Source organism: Mustela erminea, chromosome 3 (genome assembly GCF_009829155.1).
Source record: "Mustela erminea isolate mMusErm1 chromosome 3, mMusErm1.Pri, whole genome shotgun sequence".
Lineage (NCBI taxonomy): Eukaryota > Metazoa > Chordata > Mammalia > Carnivora > Mustelidae > Mustela > Mustela erminea.
This window is the reverse complement of record NC_045616.1, coordinates 98,937,823-98,962,222: the sequence shown is the minus strand read 5'-3', so window position 1 is coordinate 98,962,222 and position 24,400 is coordinate 98,937,823. Positions and strand designations below refer to the sequence as shown.

The 24,400-nt window shown below is 46.9% G+C and overlaps 1 protein-coding gene across 1 annotated transcript in view; it reads left to right on the top strand.

Annotated features, from left to right (window-relative positions):
• The window catches only part of LMNB1 (lamin B1), a 52,730-nt gene extending 44,028 nt beyond the window's left edge, over positions 1-8,702 (top strand). The window contains exons 9-11 of the mRNA XM_032336856.1: positions 9-128; positions 5,561-5,668; positions 8,170-8,702. Coding sequence (XP_032192747.1) covers positions 9-128; positions 5,561-5,668; positions 8,170-8,211 — 270 coding nt within the window. The 3' untranslated portion in view covers positions 8,212-8,702. The remainder of the gene's footprint in view (positions 1-8; positions 129-5,560; positions 5,669-8,169) is intronic.
• Positions 8,703-24,400: the final 15,698 nt, after the last annotated feature.

The following is a 24,400-nucleotide window of genomic DNA, read 5'->3' as shown; positions in this document are numbered from 1 at the left end:
TTTTCTAGATCTGGGCTGCAAATGCTGGTGTCACAGCCAGTCCTCCCACCGACCTCATCTGGAAGAACCAGAACTCATGGGGCACTGGCGAAGATGTGAAGGTTATATTGAAAAATTCTCAGGGAGAGGTAAGGCCATTTCGTCAGTAGCACTCCAGTGTCTGTTCCACTTGAAAGTTCTTTGTGCAAGTGTGATATCTTTTCAGCAGTCACATGAAATGTGAAGTAACTGATTGCTTACATCAGGCCAAGGCTGCTGAGTAAATCAAAGTGAAGAGGACTTCACATTTTAGGAGTGAAATGGGAATGTATTGTGGAGCACTGAACATGAGCACAGGCTCCAGTTTCTGCCTCCGTTGCCCTCTGGGTTTGTGACTTTTGGCAAGTTCCTTCACCTCTCTTAATAATAAAGCAAGTCACAGAGCTGTGATAATACTAATGTAATGAGAATAATATAAAAGATCTACTCAGAATGTATATATCTGGCCTTTGGTAACTATGTTATTAGCTATTAGCTATGTTACTAGCTCTCAGAATGTTTGTGAAACTCTTGAGTTTGAAGATTTTGGAGTGTACATCTGCTTGATGGCTGTGTTTTCAACATGTCAGTCCTAGATTCTTATCAAAGAACATTCCCTACCCTTACTGTCCCATCAAGACTCCCATGCCATATGCACACCTGCATACCTTCCCTCCAGAAATGGGGCTTTGCCAGGGAGGGAGTGGGTGCAGGTCCACTTGCAGTTTCCCCTTTGGGTTTCTTTCTCTGCTCATGGGATGTAAGCTGCAGACCCCTTAACTCTGTCTGGTGCTTGGCCTGTTGGCCTCTTTCACTAGAGTCCTAAGAACATCATGGGCAAGGACCTATTCTGATTTTCCCTGGCACAGAATAGACCTTCAGTAAGAACTTCCTGGCTAAAAAAATTGTAAAAATTAAACACAGACCCTCCCTTAAGTTCAGAGAAGTAAAATAACTAACAGCTTCTGCTGTGGGTGTTTGCATTCCGAGTCCCGTGCCTGGCGGTCTTCCCGTCTGTCCCTCACTAGGCGTGTCTGCTGGTCTTCGGACTGCTCTTTGTCTGGAATCCTTGTCTACTGGGTGAGGAGTTCCCTTGATCTCAGGCAGAGCCGGGAAGGGAAATGGCCTGTGATTCTTTCACTGTCAACCTCAGCACAGTTTTGTGAGATTTGGGGGCGGCTCTGGGGTATTCATCCCCGATACTCAGCCTGGTTCTCAGGGAAGCAGCGTTGTTGATCCATGCCGTCAGTCACTTGTAGGCTTCCTTCTGATCTCTCTGCAGAAGCCCTTGCTTGTTTCTGTCTCTGCACGTTGGGGTCCTTCCTCTGTGGCCACCGCCGCTGCCCTGCTGCAAGGATGGTGGCTCCAGTGCTGGGCGCTCCCCTGATGTTGGCGTTGACAGAACATGGCTCTCTCCACACGTGGCTGAGTGGCGCTTTGCTCAGGTCCAGAAGCCCTGTGATGAGGGGCCCTGGCAGATGCAGCAGGCTTTAGTGAGCCCTGGGATCCAGGCCTCATCTTGCCGTTTGTTTCTCTGTGAAAATGTGTTTGGAGTACAAGTGATCCTGTAGGAGTTTTGAATGTAGCAGGTTGAAAATCCCCCCAAATATCCCCCCCCTCTCTGCCTGCCTCTGCCTACTTGTGATCTCTGTCTGTCAAATAAATAAATTTAAAAATCTTAAAGAAAATTAAAAAAAAAAAGGAAAGAAAATCCCCCAACATAGATGGTAGATACCATGATGGGGATGGGGCTTGAGGTGGTATTAGAGTGACATCTCTGTAATGCTAACTAGAGCTAACTGGAGCTCAGGTTTTCCTTCATAATTTAAATCTGTGAATATTAAATCATTTGGTTGGTTGGTTTGTCTGTTCTTTTTAACCAACTTCTGTCTTCCGTGAGCTGGGCTCTGTTAAGTGGCTTCTATCAGAAATGAGGAAAATATCATGAATACAATTTTGGGTGTTTTTTTTTTTTTTTTTTTAAAGATTTTATTAATTTGACGGAGAGACACACTGCAAGAGAGGAAACACAAACGGGGGAGTGGGAGAAGGAGAAGCAGGCTTCCCATTGAGCAGGGAGCCCAATGTGGGGCTTGATCCCAGTACCCTGGGATCATGACCTGAGCCAAAGGCAGCTGCTTAATGACTGAGCCACCCAGGTGCCTCATGAACACAGTTTTTATGTCTTGTTGTCAGACAAATACATTTGGAATTTATTTCTTTAATTCTGAAACTGTTTATTAGTAGGTCCCAGGCCATATTTGCAACCATCCATAATTACCACCATAAAGACCATTGTTCTGTAGGATTGTAGATAATTAGTAAGTCAGTTTAATTTTTTATGTAAATTTTCCTCTTGCTGAGGCATTGGAAGTGTCAGAAAATGTAATTAAACTGTCTGTAATGGGACTATACGGGCTCACACAACCAAAAATCCAGAGATAGTGGACTTGATGCAGTGGCTTACCCAGTGTCCTCAAGGATCTTCTGTGTCCCTGTTTTCAGAATGTCTCTTTGGTTGAGGCAGGATGAGTGCCGGATGCTCCTTAGAGGTGCCTTGTTCGAGTTTGGTTCTTTGTGGGAAAGAGCTTCATTCCCTGTGAGTTTTCCATCCAGGGCTTTACTCACATGGTACCAGCCTGGGTCACAGGCTCACCTCTAAACCAGTCCCTGGAGTCTGGAGGACAGAATTATCTTGAGCTGCCTTCTCCCCTCCAGTAGCTCCATCTTGCTCTGCTCCTATGACTGTGTGTCCCATCTCTCTGGGAGAGATGGGGACCCAGCTAAAACTGGGAGCTTTAACTGACAAATGAGGATGGGAATAGTGGACAATTTACAACAGCAAATGTTGATGTGCTAAAATAGAATGTCTTTCTTTTTAAGATTTTATTTATTTGTCTAGTGGAGAGAGAGAGAAGGAGAGAGAGAGAGAGAGCACAAGCTGGGGGGAATGGCAGAGGGAGAAGCAGGCTCCTGAGATGCAGGACTCAATTCCAGGGCCCTCGGGTCATGACTCAATCCAAAGCCAGAAACTTAACTGACTGAACCACCCACCTGTCTCTAGAATGGTTGTTTTTTTTGTTTTTTTGTTTTTTTTTTTTAAGATTTTATTTATGTATCAGAGAGAGAGAGAGGGAGAGAGAGCGAGCACAGGCAGACAGAATGGCAGGCAGAGGCAGAGGGAGAAGCAGGCTCCCAGCCAAGCAAGGAGCCCGATGTGGGACTCGATCCCAGAACGCTGCTTAACCAACTGAGCCACCCAGGCGTCCCTAGAATTTTTTTTTTTTTTTTTAAGATTTTTATTAATTTGTCAGAGAGAGAGAGCATAAGCAGGGAGAGCAGTAGGAGAGGGAGGAGCAGGCTCTTTGCTGAGCAAGGAGCCTGACGAGGACCTTGGGATTATGACCTGAGCCAAAGGCAGATGCTTAACCGACTGAGCCACCAGGGTGTCCCTAGAAAGTTTTTCTGTGAGGGAACTAAGAAAGCAATCTCTCTGTACCTTCTGAAATATAGTCATAACTGAAACTTGTATATGTGAATGACAACTTACGTGTACAGAGATATAGTTTAACCATCGGCTCTCCCACCCACAAAAACCGCTCTGATATGTATGTAACATTTGCTCATCTCTGTGGTGTGGGTATCCTGCACTACCACTGTGGTGACTTCAGGCTGTCAGCATGTTGTGACCGCACAGCGCTGGCAGAGGTGAACATGTCAGGGGGCACTGGGTGGCTTCAGTACACTCCTGAGTTGTGTACCTTTATGTGTGCAAGGCTTTAATAGGGACCAACTGATAGTACGTTTTGTAGACAGACTATGTGGGTCTTTTAGGGCACTTGATAGGGTTCGATATCTTGCTGAGAGGAATTTTTTTGATAAAGATAATTATCTATTAGCACCTTGACTAATAACAATTTCCTGGGCCTCAACCTCCCAACGATTTTTGGTTCTAAATTTGTTTTATGATTTTTCTATCAATTTTTAACATTTAGCAACTCATTTTCTATACAGGCTTTCTGCATTACATTACTTGGTTTTTAAGTGTTGTCAAATGAAAAGTACTTAACCATATGCTTACACTAAAAGTAGTTAAATTGAATTAATTTGTAATTTGTTGGGAAAGTTGCTTTTTCTGAGTTTCGCATTTGAGGACAATATTCTTATGTCATGTACCTTAAGAGCCCACATTTCCAGATGAGGTGTCTACACTGGTCACCGGCTGCCTGAGCTGGAATGGAGGAATTCTCTAGCAGATTTTCTTTGACTTTTCTTTCCTTGTTTTAGGATGAATTTTGGAAAACTGGGTACTCTAAGAGCTTTCTGAGAATTCTTTTTCGGTTTTGTATGCTGCTATCCCCCAATTGATACTTCAGAGCATTAGAATTGACCTAGATTCACATGCTTTTTTGTCCGTGTGGGTTTGGTCAAAGCAGGCTGATATTTATGAAATGGCTATTTGTGTGTGTAGGCACTGACTGAGAGCCCAGAACTGAAGTTTCTGACTAATGGAAACTCTAAGAGTAGTCCCATCTTATTTGTCCATGCAACAATAATCAAGATTCCCCAGAAAATACTAGTGTACACTTTGCTTCATTTATAAAATATATCCTTAGACATATTTAAAGTGGAGCTCTCATTTGTACGACATGGTTTTTGGTTTTCTTTCTTTGCCATTTTAAACTAGCTGGTTGTGTGTTAGATTCCAGATAAGCTTTTACTGACGTAATCTTAGCATCTTCATGCATGGAGTTCTCTTTCTTGAGTGACCTTAGGATCTGGTACAGAGTAAGGTGAGCAGCTCTACGGCTCTCTTTGGGACACACTCATGTACTTGCTGGTCAGCCTTTTGCTTACACAGAGACACGGCTGCATCGTGCGAGTCGGCCTTCTCTCCAGGAGAGTCAGCTGTACACGAGCCTTTCGGCAGGGAATGGATGTCGTTCATTCTGTCTGAGCTCCAGTGAGGGATGGGCCTGTTTTCTGTGTGGAGTATGTTGGAGCTTCTCCACTAATGTGAAGAAGGGAGGGCTCATCTGTCTTGATTCCATTTCCCAGGAGGAACCAGTTGCTGAATGTGGAGTGTTGCCACCATGGTCCCCGAGATCACAGCATTTGGCCTTCATTGTCATTTTAGTCAGCATTTATTTAGTACCTTCTTTCTGCTAGGAGCGTGGATCTTGAAGCTGAAGTCTTGGGGAGTGTTATAAAGAATCTAGTGTGCCACACGGTTCCCAGAGCTCTTAGTAACAGAACGGAATCAAAAGCATTGGAAATTTTGCCGCAGGTGTTTCCCATTGGACACCAGGAGCTCCCCTGCAGGGAATATTGAAGATCTCAGAACTGCTACCAGTTACGCAAAATTTCCTGCCCAGTAGCTAAAGCTTCAAGGAACCACTGTTTCCTTTTTTAAAAAAATAATCCCTACTGTAGGAAAGGTGCTCTTTCTAAAAGTTTGGCAAAGCAAAGTTCCCTCTCCCCGACTGCCTTTGTGATTTTTCAGTATGGTTTTAACTTAAGTTGGAGCCACTCTTGTTTTCAGGAGGTTGCTCAGAGAAGTACAGTCTTTAAAACCACCATACCTGAGGAGGAGGAGGAGGAGGAAGAAGCACCCGAAGTGCTTGCAGAAGAAGAACTTTTCCACCAGCAGGTATTACTTTCATATATTTAAGTTTTATTGACAGAAATATGGAAAAACCAAAATCAATAGTGAGGTGGTTTGTTTGTTTTTTTTTCCCCCTGTTAACTTGCTGAACCATGTAAGTAATTGGCCAGTTGGAGTTGGTTTGTTTTTCCTGAGGGTGTTAGTCAAGATAGCACATTAGAGCATGGGAGAATACATTAGCACGTCTTTTAAAACATTTGTTTTCTAATGATACCACATTTCAGTTTTGTTTTATAGTGTACTTAGTATGTTCAGGTAGGGACTGTATATCACTTATAAATATGTGTATGTGGGTTGGAATGCATGCTCAAAAAAGAGTTCTGTGAGAGAGAAGTTTAGATCACTAACTTAGAGTATCTGCATATAAACTTTAAAAACCACAGTAATACTCAACTGCAGTGGGAAACAAAATCCTTGCTATATTAGGTTTCTAATCATCTAATTACAAGATAGATTTTAGCTGATGCTTGGGCTTTTGAGAGCACTTGAAATAAAGAAACTCCAAATTTGATTTTAATTAATTAAATTGGAATTATTAATAAGTAATAAGCATTCAGTTTATGTTCTCAAGCTGTTTGAGTCAGATGATTAATCAGAATTCTTACCCTTATCCTTATAAGACTTTGTCTCTGTATCTGCAGATTTATAAATCTCTTTGTTTTACTTCACTGGCCCCAGTCCTACTCCAAAAAACATTCTTGTATGTGGTTAGCCCCCAGGGTTGGGAACCACTGGAAGTGGGTTGTATGAGGTAGAATGAAGTTTTGCATATTTCCTCATACATTTTAGAGGACTGTTTAAGAACAGATACTTCAGGTTTAGCTTGAACAAGAAAACAAGGACAAGATCCATTTCCTACCCTTACTGAGAAGCATTATAATGACTGGAAGTACAGTAACAGTGTAAGAGAGGTCTCAGTGCGGGACACGTGGCTCACAGTAGGAGTTGGAGCAGGCAGATGCCAGAGACAAGGCCACCAGAAGAGTTAAGATCTCCAGGAAGTGTGCTTGTCTGGTGTTCTGAAGGACTGGCAGTGTTGGGAGTATTGAGGACAGGCATTGGTGTTCTGCGGATATTTGAGTTACATGTTGGCTGCCTTAACATATACCCCAGAGCTTAGTCCTGTAGACCAGTTTCTTACTTGCCGTGATGGTAGTTTGACTGGGCTTAGCTGGGCACTTAGTTCTTTTGGTCCACATGATGGAGAGTGAAGTTAATGCTGCGGATGCATTCAGCTGAGATCATGGCTGGGGCTGGAAGGTTCTCCCTATTTCTCTCCATGTTCCTTTATCTTTCAGTAGTGTAGCCCAAGCTTAATTATAACATAGCAGCTGGCTTCCGGGAGGGTGAAAAGGATCTCTAAAAGGCCAAGGCTCATATTCTCATAGCCGAAGTGAGTCTCTAGTCCATCTCCAGTCCCAGATGAGAGTAAATAGTCTTCAGCTCTTGATGGGAGGACTGGCAGAGTCTGTGATGGTCCTTCGTTCACCACAGGGGATGTGTCAGGACTTGGGCACCAAGCGTATCCGTCCAGTTGTGTTGGAGGGTGTGTGTCAGACATACAGGAAATGGGAGCTTGGCGTTAAGTGTGCAGTCGGGATGCCTGGGCAGGTAGCACCTGCACACTGCGGAGCCAGGGAGACCCTGAGACCGAATCCGCAGTCGACTCGAGAAGGCAGACTGCAAAGACACGGAGGGACTGTGTGAGTGGAGGTTCATGGGGATGTAGGGACTGAACTTGAGTGGGGAGAGAAGGAAAAGAGGTCAGGTGGGTGAGGCTTTTAGCTTTTGTGATCAGGGTAGGTAATGACTTCAAGGTTTAAAAGAGGGAAGATCAAAGAGTAGATATTTTGACTTTGTATTAGAGAATTGGTCCAGTCGCCTTTTGAATTGATTAGAGGGGTTTTTTTGGTGACCTTCAACAAGCCAGTTTCAGCCCAGTCTGGCAGTAAGTCACAAGTCAGACTGTGAGGGAGGGAGCCATTTTGACTTCACATTTGAGGGTGAAGCCAGAGCACGTGCTCTGGGATGTGTAAGCGGAGGACCCAGCCCGCCAGGGTACCTGATGTGGTTTCCAAATGGAACCTGCTGACCTCCTGTTTCCCAAGTTATAAAAGGAGGTTATTTATTGAACAGCAGCTTTCAACTTCAGCTGCATATTATAATTACTTAGGGAGCTTTAAAATTACATATAAATAGATACACTTCCCCATTTAAATGAGAAATTCTCATTTAGTTGGTCTAGGGACCTAGATCAGATTTTTTTAAAGCTCCTCTGGATCCGAATGTGCAGCTGGAGTTCAGTGTCGCTATTCTCAAATTTGTTGGAAGGAGTCTGTAAGAAAAGGTTAGAAAGGGTATGTGAGAGTTGATAAGGATTCATTCGGAGTCAGGTAATACGGATTTGTCCTGTCTGCCTTAGTTGAAAATAGTGTTATCTACTTTCTTAGCACTGATCTATCTGTCTTTCTCCTTTGCCTCATCAGGGAACCACAAGAGCATCCAACAGAAGCTGTGCAATTATGTAAACTTCTCAAGTCAACGGTCTTCCTCCAAATAAAGAAGTATGGTAATCCTTACCAACATGCAGTGCAGAGCCTTCTCAGAAGCACAGAATATTTTTGTATTTCCTTTATGTGAATTTTTAAACTGCGAATCTGATGGCCTTAATTTCCTTTTTTGACACTGAGAGTTTTGTAAAAGAAACCATATCCATACACTTTGTTGCAAGATGTGAATTATTGACACTGAACTAACTGTGTACTGTTTGGGAAGGGTTCCTTAAATTTTTGACATTTTTTTGTATGTGTGTGTTTTTTTAAGTTCTTATGAGAAGGGGATGGGAGGGTAAATAAACCACTGTGTGTCTGGGTATAATCTGAAGATTGCTCCATCTAGATTAGCAATCTGCTCTTGATTACTCTCTGCTATATATAACGGTGCTGTGAGGGCGGGCATTTTTCAATATATCGAACTTTTGTATTGAATTTTTGTAATAAACAATCAAGGCTACAAAAAATTTTTTTTAATAGAAAAGAGAAATTTTGTAAGAAGGCAATATTAACCTAATCATCATGTAAGCACTCTTGGATGAAGGATTCCACAAAACTTTGTTTTATGGTTACTTCTTCTCTTAGATTCTGAATTCATGCGGGGGTGGGGGGGTGGGAGGGAAGGGTTTCTCTTAAAACGCATTAGCTGTGTTTTTAAAGATAGTGTAACTTGCTTTAATTTCCTATGTTACATTAACAAATAAACGCTGTTTTAATATTAATCGACTGTCTTTTTTAACTTTAGTTAAAGCCTGATTTGGGGGGAAATACTATCTTGGTTTTGCTTTTCATAAAAATAATTTGGCTGCTTGTTTAGGCTAGTTGTTTCTTTAAGCTTTGATGATGAGGAAGATAAATAGACTGTATTTGTGTTCTGGTGTCTTCCCCACCCCTTTTCAGTACTCTGTTGTCATTACTAATGGTAGTAACGATAATAAGAGCAGTGATAATAGCTAAGGTTTCGGAGCCAGGCCTTGTGCGCAGTGCTTTATATTTTTGAGCTTATTAACAATAAGACCTTTCAAAATGTCTTCACATAGGAAAGCCAAACAGGAGCAGGGACAGTGGCAAAGGATGCTGAGGAAGATATTCCTCTCAAAGGAAGAAGATGGAGATAATACCTAGAATCTAGTTTGACTGTCCTGTAAAGTAGAGAAGAGATACTGAGTAACAGGGACCTTCTAGAGGATGAAGGTGTGAGTGCGCTGACGTAGGTAGGTGTGTGCTGTGGGCCGCTTGGTTGTATGTGTGGGGGGACTAGGCCGTCATTTGTTAGGGGCTTGGGGCGTTTTTGTCATGAGATTGCTTTAGCCAAGTATGTTCATCTTTTTTTTTTTTTTTTTTTTTAAGATTTTATTTATTTATTTGACAGAGAGAGATCACAGTAGGCAGAGAGGCAGGCAGAGAGAGAGGAAGGGAAGCAGGCCCCCTGCTGAGCAGAGAGCCCGATGCGGGACTCGATCCCAGGACCCTGAGATCATGACCTGAGCCGAAGGCAGCGGCTTAACCCACTGAGCCACCCAGGCGCCCCGCCAAGTATGTTCATCTTAGAGAAAGTGGAAAGTCTGGACAATCCTTAGAGCGGACAGATGATCAATTTCGGAAGGCAACCCAGAGTCAGTGTTTTGGTTTTCCCTTAAAATATTCCTCTGGGAAGCTGTGCAAAGACTACCAGCTTTCCCTTGAAAATAACTCACAAAGTCTCAAAATTACTGTGCTCTGCAGATTTACTGCAGACTCTGGTGCCGTCACAGACACAAGATAAATGCCGGGGAGGATGCTCTGTCTGGTGAAGCAGATAAAATGATCACTCTCAACACAGATGGATCTTCAGAATGAGAATGTCCCTGTGGATGGCCAGCCACGGCTTGGAACTGTTTTGCCACAAGATGGGGTTCTTGTCCTCAGAATACACTCGGGATACTTTACTGCTGGGTAAACGAGGTGCTGGAAGGCACACTTGCAGGAGGTAGGCGTTAGGAAGCATTGGCGCCTGTAACCTGGACACCTGGTGCCTGCTCCAGTGACACAGATGTCTGTCTCGTGAGTTAGAGTGAAAATCCAGGCCCTGTGAGCACAGGGTGTGATGTCCCTGGATGTGTAGCAAGCCGGACACTTGGGTTTACTCAGTCTGACAAAGTTGAGACTAAATTGAGGTTTTCAGGAAGCAAGTAGCGCTTATGTCTGTCCCCGCTGAGTGGGAGAGGCAAAAGGTCCGAGCCCCTGTTGCCCCTGCATCTTCTCTGTGTTGCCACATTAGAGGAGCTTACGGGTACGTTTCTAGATTATCAAACTATTTTACAAGCACATAATTTCCCCTTCGTTTTGTCTCTGGTGTTCCGGTTTCCACCACTATTTAGACAGGGTTGTTGTTTTTGTTCTTTGTTTATTTGTTTGTTTAAGTAGGCTCCATGCACAGTGTAGAGCGCTATGCGGGCCTTGAACTCATAACCCTGAGATCCAAGACCTGACCTGAGGCCAAGAGTTGGGTGCTTAACCGACTGAGCCTCTAGACAGGGATTTTATTCATTTGTTCATTCATTCATTCATTCATTCATTCATTCCTCTTTGTAGGTCTCATCTCTCTGCTCTTCATTAAGAAAATTCAGGGTGTTCTTATTTTGTTGAATCATCTCTTTCCCGTTCGCTGTTCTTCCCTTTGGTGATTTCTTTTAGATTTATATTTAACCTATTCTCTTTCATATCTTTTTTGTTTTAAAGATTTTATTTATTCATTAGAGAGAGAGTAGGAGAAGCAGACTACCTGCTATACAAGGAGCCGGATGTGGGGCTCTATCCCAGGACCGCAGGATCGTGACCTGAGTTGAAGGCAGACTCCTAACCCACTGAGCCACCCAGGGCCCCCTTTTGTATCTTTTACATTTCTCTGTGTTGTATTCTCAGTAACTCCTTCGTATTTACCTCACTAATCTTGTTCTCAGCTTTATTTTTTTTTTTTAATCCTTACTGAATTTGTAGTTTCATTGGCTATACTTTTCATTTCTGGAATTATCTTTGATTCTTTTTCAAATTTGCCCTTTTTTCAACTCTTCTTCCTTTTGTTTTTCTTCCTTTTAAAGAGTTACTCTAATCACATTTGTTCTACAGTTTCTCATCTATGTCCCTGAGATCTTGAAATTGTAATTTTTCTGTTAGCTGCAGACAAAGGAATGGTTTACTTTGTCATGGGGTTTTTAGGATTGTGAACTTTTCTTCAGCAGGGGTTGTTTATTTCGTGAGTGGTTTGTGTCCCTACCATACAGAGGAATTTGGGGGTTTCCTGTGCCAACTCCCCAGTGATGATAGTGGACTGGACCTTTGTTGCCGTTTACTCCTATTGCGGTGGTGATTTATGCTCTCGGCTGCTGGTGCATGGGTCTTCTTGGTTCCTTAGAGGTCGCTTGTACCTGCTGCCTCCAGTCCCCATCGGAAGTTTGGCTTTGCTCTGGGCCTGCCAGCTCGCTGTAGTGGGAGGTGTGGGAGCACCTGATGGTTCTCTCAGCCTTTTGCAGCGGGCTCCCTTCTGGGTCCTGCCTGTGAATGGAGCGCGTGCCGTGTTTCTTACCCCGACCTCCTTCCCTACACTGAATGCTTGCTCCTTTGTGGCACCTAGGTAGTTTTTGTTCTTATTTTAAGCTTGGCTCTATATTACAACAGAGATTTAGTTACAGTTTATCAGGTTTACCCTGAAAGAAGCGGTCCTCCTTGCTGGCTTATTTCCACATCACACATCAGTACAAACTTTGGCGCACTTATTTGCATATGTGGATGTGTATGTATTTTGAGAGTTGATTATTCTAAATCATGTTCCTTGTGGTTTCAATTTCTCACCCACCATCCCTTCCATGAAATCTTAAATTACAAAGAAAGTTCTTTGAATGCCCTTTCTTTTCCTGGCCAAATCACATGTTAAAAACAAAATGGGAAATTGAAAAGGATCTTTAAATAACCCCTGCTTGTGAATCACTGGCTTCTAAACAAAATGCAGATCTTTTTAGTTCTGTTTCGGGAAGGAGCAGCATGGGAATGAATTTTAGGAGGTACCACCAAAGGAGAGTGATTTGAACCTCTGACTCCAGATTCTGGTATTTCCACGAGAGTTACCTGGGAAAACCCAGAATTCTGAAATGGGGAAGACTCCTTCCCTCTCCTGCCAGAGAGGAAAAGGCACAGAAAGACACAATATTAATATTCTGTGTTTCTGCCATTTGCCTGTCTTGCTAATGAGTTACTCAGAACTGAACTGATGGCAAAATACATGTACAACTCACAGAAGTTGTATTTCAAGGTGTTGTAGGGAGAGTCTCACGGGAACGTGCTAAATGGGGAGAGTCGCTAATCAGCGGTGGACAGTAGGGGCAGTGGGCGTGGCTTGGGCGGGCCGACTGAGGTTGGAGGACGATCAGAGAGGCTGACTCAGAGAGGCTGAGGGTGGCCAGTCAGCTCTGGAGTCCCCACACCTAGTGTGTGAATCCCTCCCTGCCCCCCTCCTACTGTGACGTCTTTTTCCTTCACTTCCAGCAGCACAGTAGATCTGTCTTTTGCTGACTTTTCTCCAGAGGCACAAATGCACCTCAGTGTGAGGAGGCAGCCTGTTCAGTAGCTTAATTACTTTCTGGCGATAAAGCACACACGCGTCAGATGACGTGACTGCTTCCTCCACCAATCTGAATTGGAATTCATCGGAACTGGAGTTGGAATTCTCCGCTCCGGTGCCGGCCAAGTTTGTTCTTAGAGAGAAATGCAGCTCTTGTTCCATTTCAGTAAATTTCATCCCTCCTTTGGCTGCGTTATTGCTTCTTGATGGGCCCTGGTCAGAGGGTTCTAAAGATTTCTCTGCCTCCTTTATATTATTTTCTTAATCATTGGTGTTGATTTCTTTGATCTAGAATAAGAAAATCCTCCCTTGCCTTTTAAGCCTTTCTTTGGGGTACACTGAGCCCACAGCCTTAGTGCCTCATCCTCTCGGCCCCCAAGGCCTCCCCCAGATTTCCCCGCATGTTCTGTGTTGGGGGCCCAGCCCCCCAGAGAACTGTGCTGACTCAGAAATACCTTCACCAGTACTTTTATTTTTCCCTCAGTGTTTGTGACACAATCTGGATAATTCTTGTTTGTTGAATGCACTGGAGTGTTTCTCTGACCACCTTCCATATAGGCCCGTGTGCTACAACTTAACTTCTGTTCCCAGTGTTGCCTGGAGTGTCACTGTGTCCCCAGAGGGATGTGGGGGAGCTCTGCTGAGCAGGTCCCGTCTGGCCAAAGCTGGCTAAGAGTGGTTTCCATATGACTCATTCATTGTACCGTTTCCCCAACTTGGAGTCCCAGAACCCTTGTGTTCCTTTTCCCTTCTTTTCCCCCCTTGCTCTACATTTGAGCCAGGAAGATTCCCGGCTCACACTAGTCTTCACCAAATGCTACTTCCTGAGTTAGCTGTGGCAGCTGGAACATTCCCTTCTGAAGCCCGGGATTGTGACACGACCCAACCTTCTCGCGCCACGTACTGTCAGCTCCCCGCTCCTCTGTTAAGCCACCTTCCAGCCAATGTCAAGAGGGAACAGAACCCAGGCTCTATCGGGCCAAGATTTTCCTATGATTCATTTTCCCAGTTGCCAGTTTCTTTTATGTTCTTGTCCTGCTGAGAGAAAAACTGGAAATGTGAACCTTAGAAAAGAATGAGCCGAAGATGATACAGGAGTGGAGTGCCTGTTGCGTAATCACCATCAGTCCCTGTCACAAAGGCCACCAGGACCTGGCCTGCATTCACGGCTGTGGCCATGGGTCCCCAGGAACAGTGCTCCTGTGTACAAATCTGGGAAGAGGGACTTCTGTGGAGAAGGAAGGGGTTGGACACAGAGGAGGATATTTGGGTGACTCGGGCTGGGCTACAGGAGGAGCCTGGGGAACTTTGGGGACCTGGCTAAGAGAGTGGCAGTCGCAGGGTTCTTGAAGTGCAGTGCTGCTCCTCAAAGTTACCTGACATACGGTTCGCGGTACTGCACTGGCTAAGGGGTATCCCTTGTGTTGCTGAGGCACTAACCGGCCCAGGAGTTAGGTCATTTATTCACTCAGTGACCATTGCCTGGGGGATTCGGTTCTGCCCAGCGCTGCTGGAAATACCAAGATGAGAGATCCAGTTGTATTCAGGGGAGCTCAGTCTGTTCGCCTAGGTCTCTATCTGACAGCTCTGCCAACTTTATCCCAGGGGACTGTCAGAAAATAATTTACTGAACAAGTTTACAAATGAAAACGGTGCTATTCATTGTCAAAAATGAATGGGAACAGTTCCAACTGTCAGATAGTCCCCAAATCCCCATTTTCAGTCTCTGTTGTTTCAAATGTTCCTCAAATGAGCGGCGAGTATAATAAATATGATTTGTATGGTGCCCTGTAGAAAACGCTTCTGTGCTGATGAGCTGCCCTGAATGTCTCCGGCCACAAAGCCGTAGCTGAGTGAGGGGCAGGCCAGGAGGACCGGCTTCCCACAGCCTGTGCTCAGGCTCCATGCCCCCTCCCAGAGCTCACTGTGCTGCAGGATGTACTTTTCTTTCTTTCCTTAATTTTTTTTTTTTAAGATTTTATTTATTTATTTATTTGACAGAGAGCGAGAGATACAAGCAGGCAGAACAGCAGAGGGAGTGGGAGAAGCAGGCTCCCCACTGGCCAGGGAACTCGATGCAGGGCTCAATCCCAGGACCCTGGGATCATGACCTGAGCCGAAGGCAGTTGCTTAACCAACTGAGCCACCCAGGCCCCCGAGAATGTGCTTTTCTTGACATCAGGGAGGTAATGTTGCCTTGTGATGTCAAAGTCTCCCCTGGGGGAGAGTCACCACTAGGTAAGCTAAAAGAGGTACTAGATTCGGCAAGTCCTGGAAAGCAGGCTGGGCCTCAGTGGAGCCATGTGTTCATTGGGTATCTGGGAACTGTGGAAAGTGTCCCGAGGTGTGTACAAGTAGCCCCACTTTTCCTAATAGAGGGGGCAGGCTCCAAATAACAGGAATGATTGGAACTGGTGATTCAGCCCTGATACGAAAGGAAGTTAAAACAACAACAAAAATTTTTAATGATAAGAGGATTAACCATTCTGTGAAACATGCCAAGTGTAGTTCTGGGTCATGTTCCAAGTTCGTACTTCCCCACATGGGGTGGAGAGCCCAGACAGGCTGGGAAGAGACGTGGAAGCATTGCTTTCACCTTGGAACTGGTTTTGTGAATGGGAACCCCTGGAGACAGACACGCTTGGGGCTGCCAAGTGCAGTCGTGAGAAAGCTGGCGTTCCTGCTTCTCTCTTTCCCTCACCCTGAGACTCAGCCCCATGACAGGGTGTCGACAGGAGAATTAAATTAGATTGTGTAGAAAGATCACACCAAGATAGTAGGTCTAAGTAAATAAATAATAATTTAAAACCAATGATTACTTTGGATTTTTTTTTGAAGGTTCACTACGTGAGAGAGAGAGCAGGGTAGAGGCGCCAAGGGAGAGAGAGAGAGAATCTGAAGCAGACTCCCTGCTGAGCGTGGAGCCCCACAGGGGGCTTGATCCCATAACCCTGAGATCATGACCTGCGCCGAAACAAAGAGTCAGACGCTCAACCTACTGGGTCACCCAGGTGCCCCTGGAATTTTTGGCTCAGGGTATTGGAAAGGAGGGTGAGATTTTCTTTACAAAATGGCAGGGCTGTCCATGGCTCTTAGTGTTGGAAATCCACACATGAGAACAGTGCCGGTCAGAGTTCCCGTTTCTCCCCGTCAGCTCAGTAGTTGAGCGAGGAAAGCCACTGGGAATGCCAGATGCACCAGATTTTATCACTTTGTGAATAAATATTAATTCATCAGATGTTTCCAGAGTGCTTACTGGGCGCTATGCAGTGTGCTAGGCCCCAGACAGGGTTGTGTAATCTCGTCCTGATGTTCATGGAGCTCACACTCTGTGTGGGCATCCAGCAAATCCTCACACAGGCACATGAAGCCACAGCTGTGGACGGATCACACAGCAGTCTCGGGGCAACTGCTCTCCTCTGGGGAGATGGCTGTTAGGACAGTGTGTCTAGGTGGAAGCTATGTTTCAAAGACAAGCTCTCCACTTGGAAGAACTCAACAGTTCTTCCACAGCACAGACCTTCACAGTCGCGATGGGTGTGATTTTCACTGTGTTCAAATTCTTTGACTTCCTTGTGGGATGACTGGAGTGTCTTTGGAAACCGTGGCCACCACCTCTCATAGGATTAGCTAAGGGGACCTCAGGGGGTATGAAAGGCCATTTCTCTCTAGTCCTGAGTCAGTCCGATTGCCAGCCCAGGGCTCTCTCGTGCAGGTGGAGGCAGAAAGGTAAAGAGTCATCAGGTTCCCAGGTGGGTATCTGCGCCAGCAGAGGCCCGTAGCCCGGCCCGTTTCCCTGGTCTCCTGGACCGAGGGTCTTGGACCTGAAATTTACAGGCACCCAATTCAAGTGTCGAGGTCAGTGACTGTTTCCATGGACGGAGATTGAGCCCAGCTCTGGCAAGTACTTCCCCAGCTGCTGAGCAGAATCAGAATCCTCCTGAGGCTCTCTGAGACTCCACTCTACCTGCTCTAATAGGGGATTTGGGCTGAAAGCACCTGGAAATTTGGAGTTTTGGGGTCTACAGCTGTCCAAAGCTAGGCTTTATGAGTCCTCCTTGGAGGGAAAGCCATACCTGAGAGGGGATCATGCCCAGCCCCCACTGCCACCCCACATCCGGGTGAGGATGTGCCTGTGAAAGCAACCTCAGGTTTGAGGACTAGCAACATCTGCCCTTCCCTTTTTGGAACACTGAGTATTATTTGAGGGGGGATGATAGCTTGCCAGTTAGAAGCTTTGGGAAGTGCACTTGGGTTTTCCCGTTCTAAACAAATGTCAGCTCTCCCCCTGCAGAGGTCCCCAATGTACTGGTTCATTTCAGTCCAGCACCCCATCCTGCGGCTTGCCTCCCCTGCGTGGAGGTGCCACGCCCCGGCAGGTCCCCCTCTGTTTCCTTGGGACGCAGACATTGTGAGCTGTGGTCAGTACCGGGGACAGGCTGGCTGTATCCGCGCCTCTGTCCCTGTGGTTCCAAACCAAAGAGGACAGTGACAGTCCCGGTGCCCCACGTGCTCAGGGCTCAAACGGGACATGGAGAGGATTTCTAGAAAACATTTGGCAATCACTTTAGAGTTTTCTGTCGAGACCCAAACACAGAAAATGGCTGGAGCCAGTTGGCCATCATCCTCTCTCTACTCTCCTCGTGCCTGGGCCCTGTGCGCTGCGGGAGACGCAGAATGCCCACCTGCTGGGCTTCAGCCCCAGGGCTGAGATGGTGGGGGTTCGCTCCCCCTTGAGGTTGGCTGTGGTTGACTGCAGGTTTTTATTTAAAGAAAGGACAGTTTAAGCCTTCAGCTGGGAAAGGGGATTGAAGGGTCCCCTGCGGAGCCTGGGCGGAGTCTTGCAGCGGGTGACCCCCTGGCCGTGCCCTCCCCTGTGCACCTAGGGGGCCAGAGTAACTGTGCGCCTCTGGCCCCTCTTGACCGAAATGCTGGGTGGGGTTAGGGAAGCACTGAATTATGAAATAAAGTGAGGCATTTGGGGAGCTGTTGTCATCCTTGGCATGTGTCCTAAGTTACCGTAATGAGAGCAGACCTCCTGTAACGGGGGCCGCAGGGCGCCCCGATCTGCTTAAGCAATTTGTTGTTGCGCGCTGTCTTCCGCGGGCTCGGCAGGCGGCGGCTGACCCCTTGCGAACGGCTTTGGCTGGTTTCAGGCGAGAGACAAGTGAATAATGTTCCCTGATGCTGTTTCTGTCGGGGAGGCGAGGAGCTGACGGGATTCCAGAAGGCTCCGTGTGAAGGGGAGCCTTTCCGTTCCAAGAAGTGTCGGGTGGGGCGGGACATGTGCACCTGCGTGCGACACGCTGACTTGTGCCTTTGGCAGATTGTCCCTGTTTGGGGTCTCGTGAGCCGTGTTGTGTTTAGCAGAGTCACCAGGAGGTTGTGGAGGCAGATGTATCCTCTCCTTATCTCTGATCCCCTGACCCCCATGGGGCATGCGGCCATTTCTTCCCCGTATTCTCCCTGGGTTCACTGTTGATTCTCGCACCTGCGGCCTCCTTCTCTTTCCCCCTCAAGCACCCTTGTCCCAGGCACTTTCTCCTGGAAGGGTGCTGGTCCTAGTAGCTACAGGGAACTCTTTGGGAGTGTGGGAGAGGGGGAGAGGGGAGGAGGGGGTTTTCGGAGGGCTTAACCTCGATTTTGACCATGAAAGCAGCTGCTTTGTCCCAGATTCTTGAAATGCTGTGTGTGTGACAGGAACTTTTTACACGTGTATGTATGTGGGTGTGTGTTTTCTGGTTCAGAATAACTTCTTAAATTGGTAAGTTTTCTGCTAAGAGAAGAACTCCAGTTTTAGTCCTCTGTCTAGGTGTTCTTTTCTTTCTTTTTAAAAAGATCGTATTTATTTTAGAGAGAGTGAGAGAGCATGCGTGGGGAGAGGGGCAGAGGGAGAGAGAGATCCTCATGCCGACTCCATGCCGAATGGAGAGCCCGACTAGCGGGCTCGATGTCTTGACCCTGAGATCATAACCTGAGCCCAAACCAAGAGCTCGAGCTTCAGTGCCTCACCACGCAGGCGACCTTATCTAGGTTCTTAATGCATTATGGACCTTCCTGAGGTTTGATGCACAAAGCTTTCTCATTGTGGCCTTTGGGTGGCACAACTCTGTCACGTCCTGGGGCACAAGGCACATCCTCTTGGTCCCCTGTTGGGATGGACCACAGGGATGTGCCCCCAGGGTGGCCCCCCTGCTGGACCTCTGGGGTCTCTCAGCCGCTCCCAACCATCGGGAGGACTGTTAATGATCTGAGGCCGGGGAAGCCTGGCTCAGGGCGATGTGGCTTCCCGCGGGCAGCTCCTCCTGGCCATCTGCGCATCTCCTGGGTTTCCTGCCCTTCCCTGGCATTGCACTGAGGAAATACCAAGAACGCACTAACGGAAACCATCCCTCTCACCCCCGAAGCCACAGCAAGCCAGGCATGCGGAAGCGCACCAGGGCCACATGCTTTATTCAAGCAGAATCAGGGCTCCAGGGGGTTCACGACCATGTCTGTGTTTTCAGGGGGTGAGGGGTGGTGCTGGCTCTGTTCCGCAGAAGTCTGTGCTGTGGGGGGTGGGGGGGGCGGGGAGCCTCACTGGCGCTCTCCTCTCTCGGCTGGACTTGTGGTTTCCAAATCAGATGCTGGGAGGCCGGTTGGCCTTCCGTGTGCGATGGAAAGGAAAGCATCGATCCGGCTCAGAACCTGGGACATCCTTCTCTGACCTCCAGCCTGTGCGTGCTGTGTGCTCACAGTCTGTGCTGGATCCCGGGCCTCTGCTTCAGCGCAGCAGACACCAGCTCAGTTGGCCTCAGCCACATGCGGCATCTCTGAGGACAAGTGACAGCCTTTGAACATGCAGCCTCTGGTTCACAGACATCCTGGGTGTCTCCCGTGCAGGCGAGCCTCTTACCCCCACTGTGCTAGCTGTGGTCACCCTCTCCGGCTCTCTGGTCTCAGCTTTCAGGCAACGCTTGTGTCGGGCAGCTGGACCCAACTTCTACCTTTTTTTTTTTTTTTTTTAAGATTTTATTTACTTATTTGAGAGAGAGAGTGAGCCCGAGAGAGAGAGCATGAGCAGGCGGGAGGGGCAGAGGGAGAGGGAGAAGCAGGCTTCTCCTAGGGATAGAGCACAATGTGGGGCTTTATCCCAGGGCCCTGGGATCATGACCTGAGCGGAAGGCAGCCACTTAACCAACTGAGTCACCCAGGCGCCATCCATCTTCTACTTTTTAAGTGACTTTTTACAATGGAAAGATTTAAGCATCTGTAAAAGCAGAGAGGATACGATAGTCAACCCCGTGTGCCCATTACCCAGCTTCAGCTGTTACCGCGTATGGCCAATCTGGTTTCGTCCGTACTCCCTCCCCCTCTGCACTGCCATCTGCTGGATAATTTTAAAGCAAATCCCAGACACTGCAAAACTTCATAATTCCTTCAAAATGTATCTCCAAGAGACAGGGACTTTTCATACATGTAACCATAATTCTACTATCATATCTAAAACAATTTTTTTTTAAAGATTTACTTATTTATTTACTTGAGAGAAAGAGAGAGAATGTAAGGCCGAGGTGGAAGAGGGGCAAAGGGAGAGGGAGAATCTCAAGCAGACTCTCTCCTGAGCAGGGAGCCTGACCCAGGGCTCGATCTGACCCTGAGATCATGACCTGAGCCAAAGGCAGACTCTTAACCGACTGAGTCACCCAGGCGCCCTAAAACAATTTCTTAATAAGATCAAATACCCAGTGTTCATACTTACGTGTCTCCCCTTACTTTTGGTTTTCTGAATCAGGCTCCAAAGCCAGTCCCCATGTTACATGTTTTGACAGATGTTGTAAGCCTTCTCGATGAGTTTTCTGGCCCACAGTGTCAGTAGTGCTGCTATTGAGAAACCCTGTTGCTGGTGGTATTTAACATTTTTTTAAAAAATCCCTCTCGTTCCTGTAAAGCAGTGGTTAGATAGCAGAGCTCGATCAGATCCAGGTTCGGTGATTTCTCAAGAACATCTCATGGGTGTTTCTGGAATTCCTGTTGTATCTCATTGGGGCTGAGGGTGGGGGGTGGTGTGACGTCAGCTTTTCTCTTCTGTGTGAGCTGAAAATTGATCTGTGGGTTTTGTGGAGGGTCTAATGCTTTCCTTCTCAAGTTCTGCATTAGCTAGTGGTTTTAACATCTGGTAATGATCATTAGGCAGATTGATTATTCATTTAGATTTTGTCATTATTTTTATATTTGTTCAGTGAAAGCTTTCTCTAAAGAACTTCTCTTCATCATTTACATCCCAAGGTACAGTACACACAAGAGACTTAAAAAAAAAAAAAAAAAAAGCACTTAGGAGAACAATGATTCGGTTCCGAGGTGACTTGTGTATAAGTATCATTATAAACTCGTCGGTTTTTATCATAGACGATGTGTAACAACTCCTGGGTCGTTCTTTTTGACGCCCGTACGGTTCATCTGAGGCTGGTGGGAGCCTCCTGAAGTTGTATCCCATACCCTGTGGACACAACCACCTTAGTTTTCTTTGCTTTCAGGTAGGACGAGGTGTTCCAGATCCGTCTTCCACATTTTCCACCCCTGACCTGCCCTCAGACATTTCTCCAAGGTGGTCTGCTTCTGTTCAGTAGGAAAATTATATTCCGAAACCATAAGCAACTCTGCCCAGTTTTTGAAGTCTTCGCAGAAGTAGTGAGGAACCTATAAGAGATGCAGGTGCACGCAGGGGACCCACGTCTTCCCTGTGGGGGTGACCACCTGCTGCTGCATTTTTACCATGAAACAAATTAAATCCCAACTCTTCCTCCTCACACGGTGTGTGCTCGAGAGTCCCTTCACCTCGGCAAGGCCTTGCCTGAGTCTCATTGCTCGTCCTTCTCGTCTGGGACGCAGGAGGCTTACCGCCCCTGTTGAATTCTTCCCTCTGTCCCTGCAGCTGGCACAGGCTTCTGAAGGAGGAGTGTCAGGCTGAGGACTTGGCGGCAGGTTGTGCAGGGCTCCCGAGGTTGCTTTGGCCAGAGCTGCCCCTGAGTGTTTGTCCTGTGAGTCCAGCGGGGTCCTTCCACCCCTTCCAGAAGGATGCGTGCCTCTGGGGGAATGTCTCCTCAGGCACAGACCCCTAACTCGGTTGCCAATTTTGTAAGATGTTGCCCACGGTGTCCTGTGCTCTCACAGACTGAATAGACGGAGAACAAATAGATCCAGAGGCCAGAATCTTAGACCCCTTATCATAGGACCCGGCCCTAGTCTGTCTCTGTGGTCTGGGGCCAGGCCCGTCGGTAGCCCCAAGCTGCTGAGAGGCCCTGCGGAGGGGGGGCTCTGACTGGTGTCTGTGGACGTCACCAGATGCCGTGCACTGCTCAGCTGCAGAACTCGAGGCCTCAAACACAGCTGACCCCACATTTACTAGGCAGGGGAAGGAAAGGAAGGCGAGTGGTGGAAAAGCCCAGTGACATTTTTGAGTTCAAAATGGATTTTTATATGCTAGCAAAGTTAGTTGCACATGGCCCGAAAGCCAGTCTGGGCTTCTAGACTGTTCCAGTCTTTTCAAAGGGCAGGAAAACATAGTTCTGGTTGTCACTCTGTACAAGTAATACTCCCCACCCGTCATTGGGGGTGTCGTCGGGCCTCCGTGGATGGCACTGCTGGGGCAGTGAGGGGCGCTCTGCAGAGACCCCCTCATAACAGCACCCAGGCATTTTCTTGCACAAATCTCAAGACTGGCTTTGAAAAATCCTAACGTCAGCAGCCTTTAGGCCCTGTCTGAGAATAAAACGCACTTCTTATGTCTACTCAGTGTTTCTTATTTGCAGCTGGGTTGCAAGTCCCAGCTGCCTCCTTTCTGTGAGTGCAGGGGGGAGTGGGGAGTCTGCAGTTAGCTTCATACGGGGCAGGCCCGTGGGGCCCCAACCTGTCGCGCCAAGCACATCACTGCCAGAGCAAACACAGGGTCCCTAGGAGTCAGGGAGCCAGACAGGGTGACCCCGAATGTCCGAACAAGCAAAGACCTAACTTCAATGTCGTCGTTTTTCTTTCTGGGGCATCGAGCCCAGCTCCCTGCTCTACAAAGCAGAGGTGAAGTAGCTGAATGGAGCTGGGGCAACAGAGCCAAGGGTGGGGGCCTCCTTCTATGCTCTGTCCCTACAGCAACTCCAGGGCTCCCAGAAAGACTTTTTGGGAGTTGCCGGTAGCAGACAGAATGGCGGACTTACCCTGGCTCTTGGCTCCCTTCCCCTCCTTACCCACTCAACCCCGGAAGTGCCAAAGCAGTGGGAGGATGGGTGGTGAATCTGAGGGTGCACTGGGGCTACAGAAGGTGTGGGGGCAAGAAAGCCAGTTGCCACTGCTGGGGGACGGCTGGGGGGTCATGTCCTCTCCCCTCTCCCGGATCACATCCCAGAAAGCGTAGAAGGGTAGTGCCAGCCCATTGCCCCCAGGTCAGGGGCTGACCCCAGGGCTGCTTCACATCTGTGATCGGTAGGTGCTGGGACTACAGGGCCAGCTGCCCTGCCAGCCACGTGGAGTTCCCTCCTCCGTGCTCGGAAAGCAAGCTGCTCGCAATCCAGGCAAGTCAGAACAGTGAAAATCCACGCGTGAGAACATAGTGATGGGGACACAGGTATAGGGGTGCTCCCTGAGGGGCACGGTCACTTGCCAAGGTGGGGTGGTGGAGAGATGTTGAGTCCCACGGCAGCTCAAAGCACCTCCCACACTGGCCACTGACCCACCAGGATTTAGCTCCCTTCGCTGTGGGTGCTTGTTAGAAGTCAAGGGGGTAGATGCGCAAGAGGACATGGGATCCGAGGAAAAAATAATAAGAGGTGAAATAAGGTGGTAGAATTCTAACCCAAGATTACTGTACAATAAATGTAAATGGATATGAGCACCTGGGTGGCTCAGTAGGATGAGTGTCTGCCTTTGGCTCAGGTCATGATCTCAGAATCCTGGGATCAAGTCCAGCATCAGATTCTCTGCTCACCAGAGAGCCTGCTTCTCCCTCTCCCTCTGCCCTTCCCTCCGCTTGTGCGTGCTTTCTCTCCAATAAACAAAATGTTTAAAAACATGGAAATGGATAAACTCACTAATTCAAAGATAAGAGATTTTCAGATTAAAAAAATATTTGGCAGTATATTGTCTACAGGAGGCATAAAGCAATATAGAAATGTTCAATATTAATTTAGAGAAAGAGAAAAAAGAATTTTAAAATGTCAAGGTGGACAAAGGCAATATTAGAATATTATACTTTGGTAGGAGGAACAATCTATTAAGAAGAAATAATGATAAATCTGTAAATATTGCCACATATATCTAAGGTGGCTATCAACAGGATTAAAAGGAAAAATAAATAAATCTACAGTTGTAATCAGAAAGGTTCTATGGCTTTCTAAGAAACTGACAGACCAAGGGTTGAAAAAAAGCAAAGTTAATTGTAAACAATTAACACACCATAGATTATTTATTTATATACACATATTTATATACACATTTACAAAAATCAACTATGTACTAAGCCACAAAAAATGCCAAAATTTCAAAGAATCAGCATCATTGAAGCCATAGTTCTTTGGCCATAATGTAGTAGTAACTGAA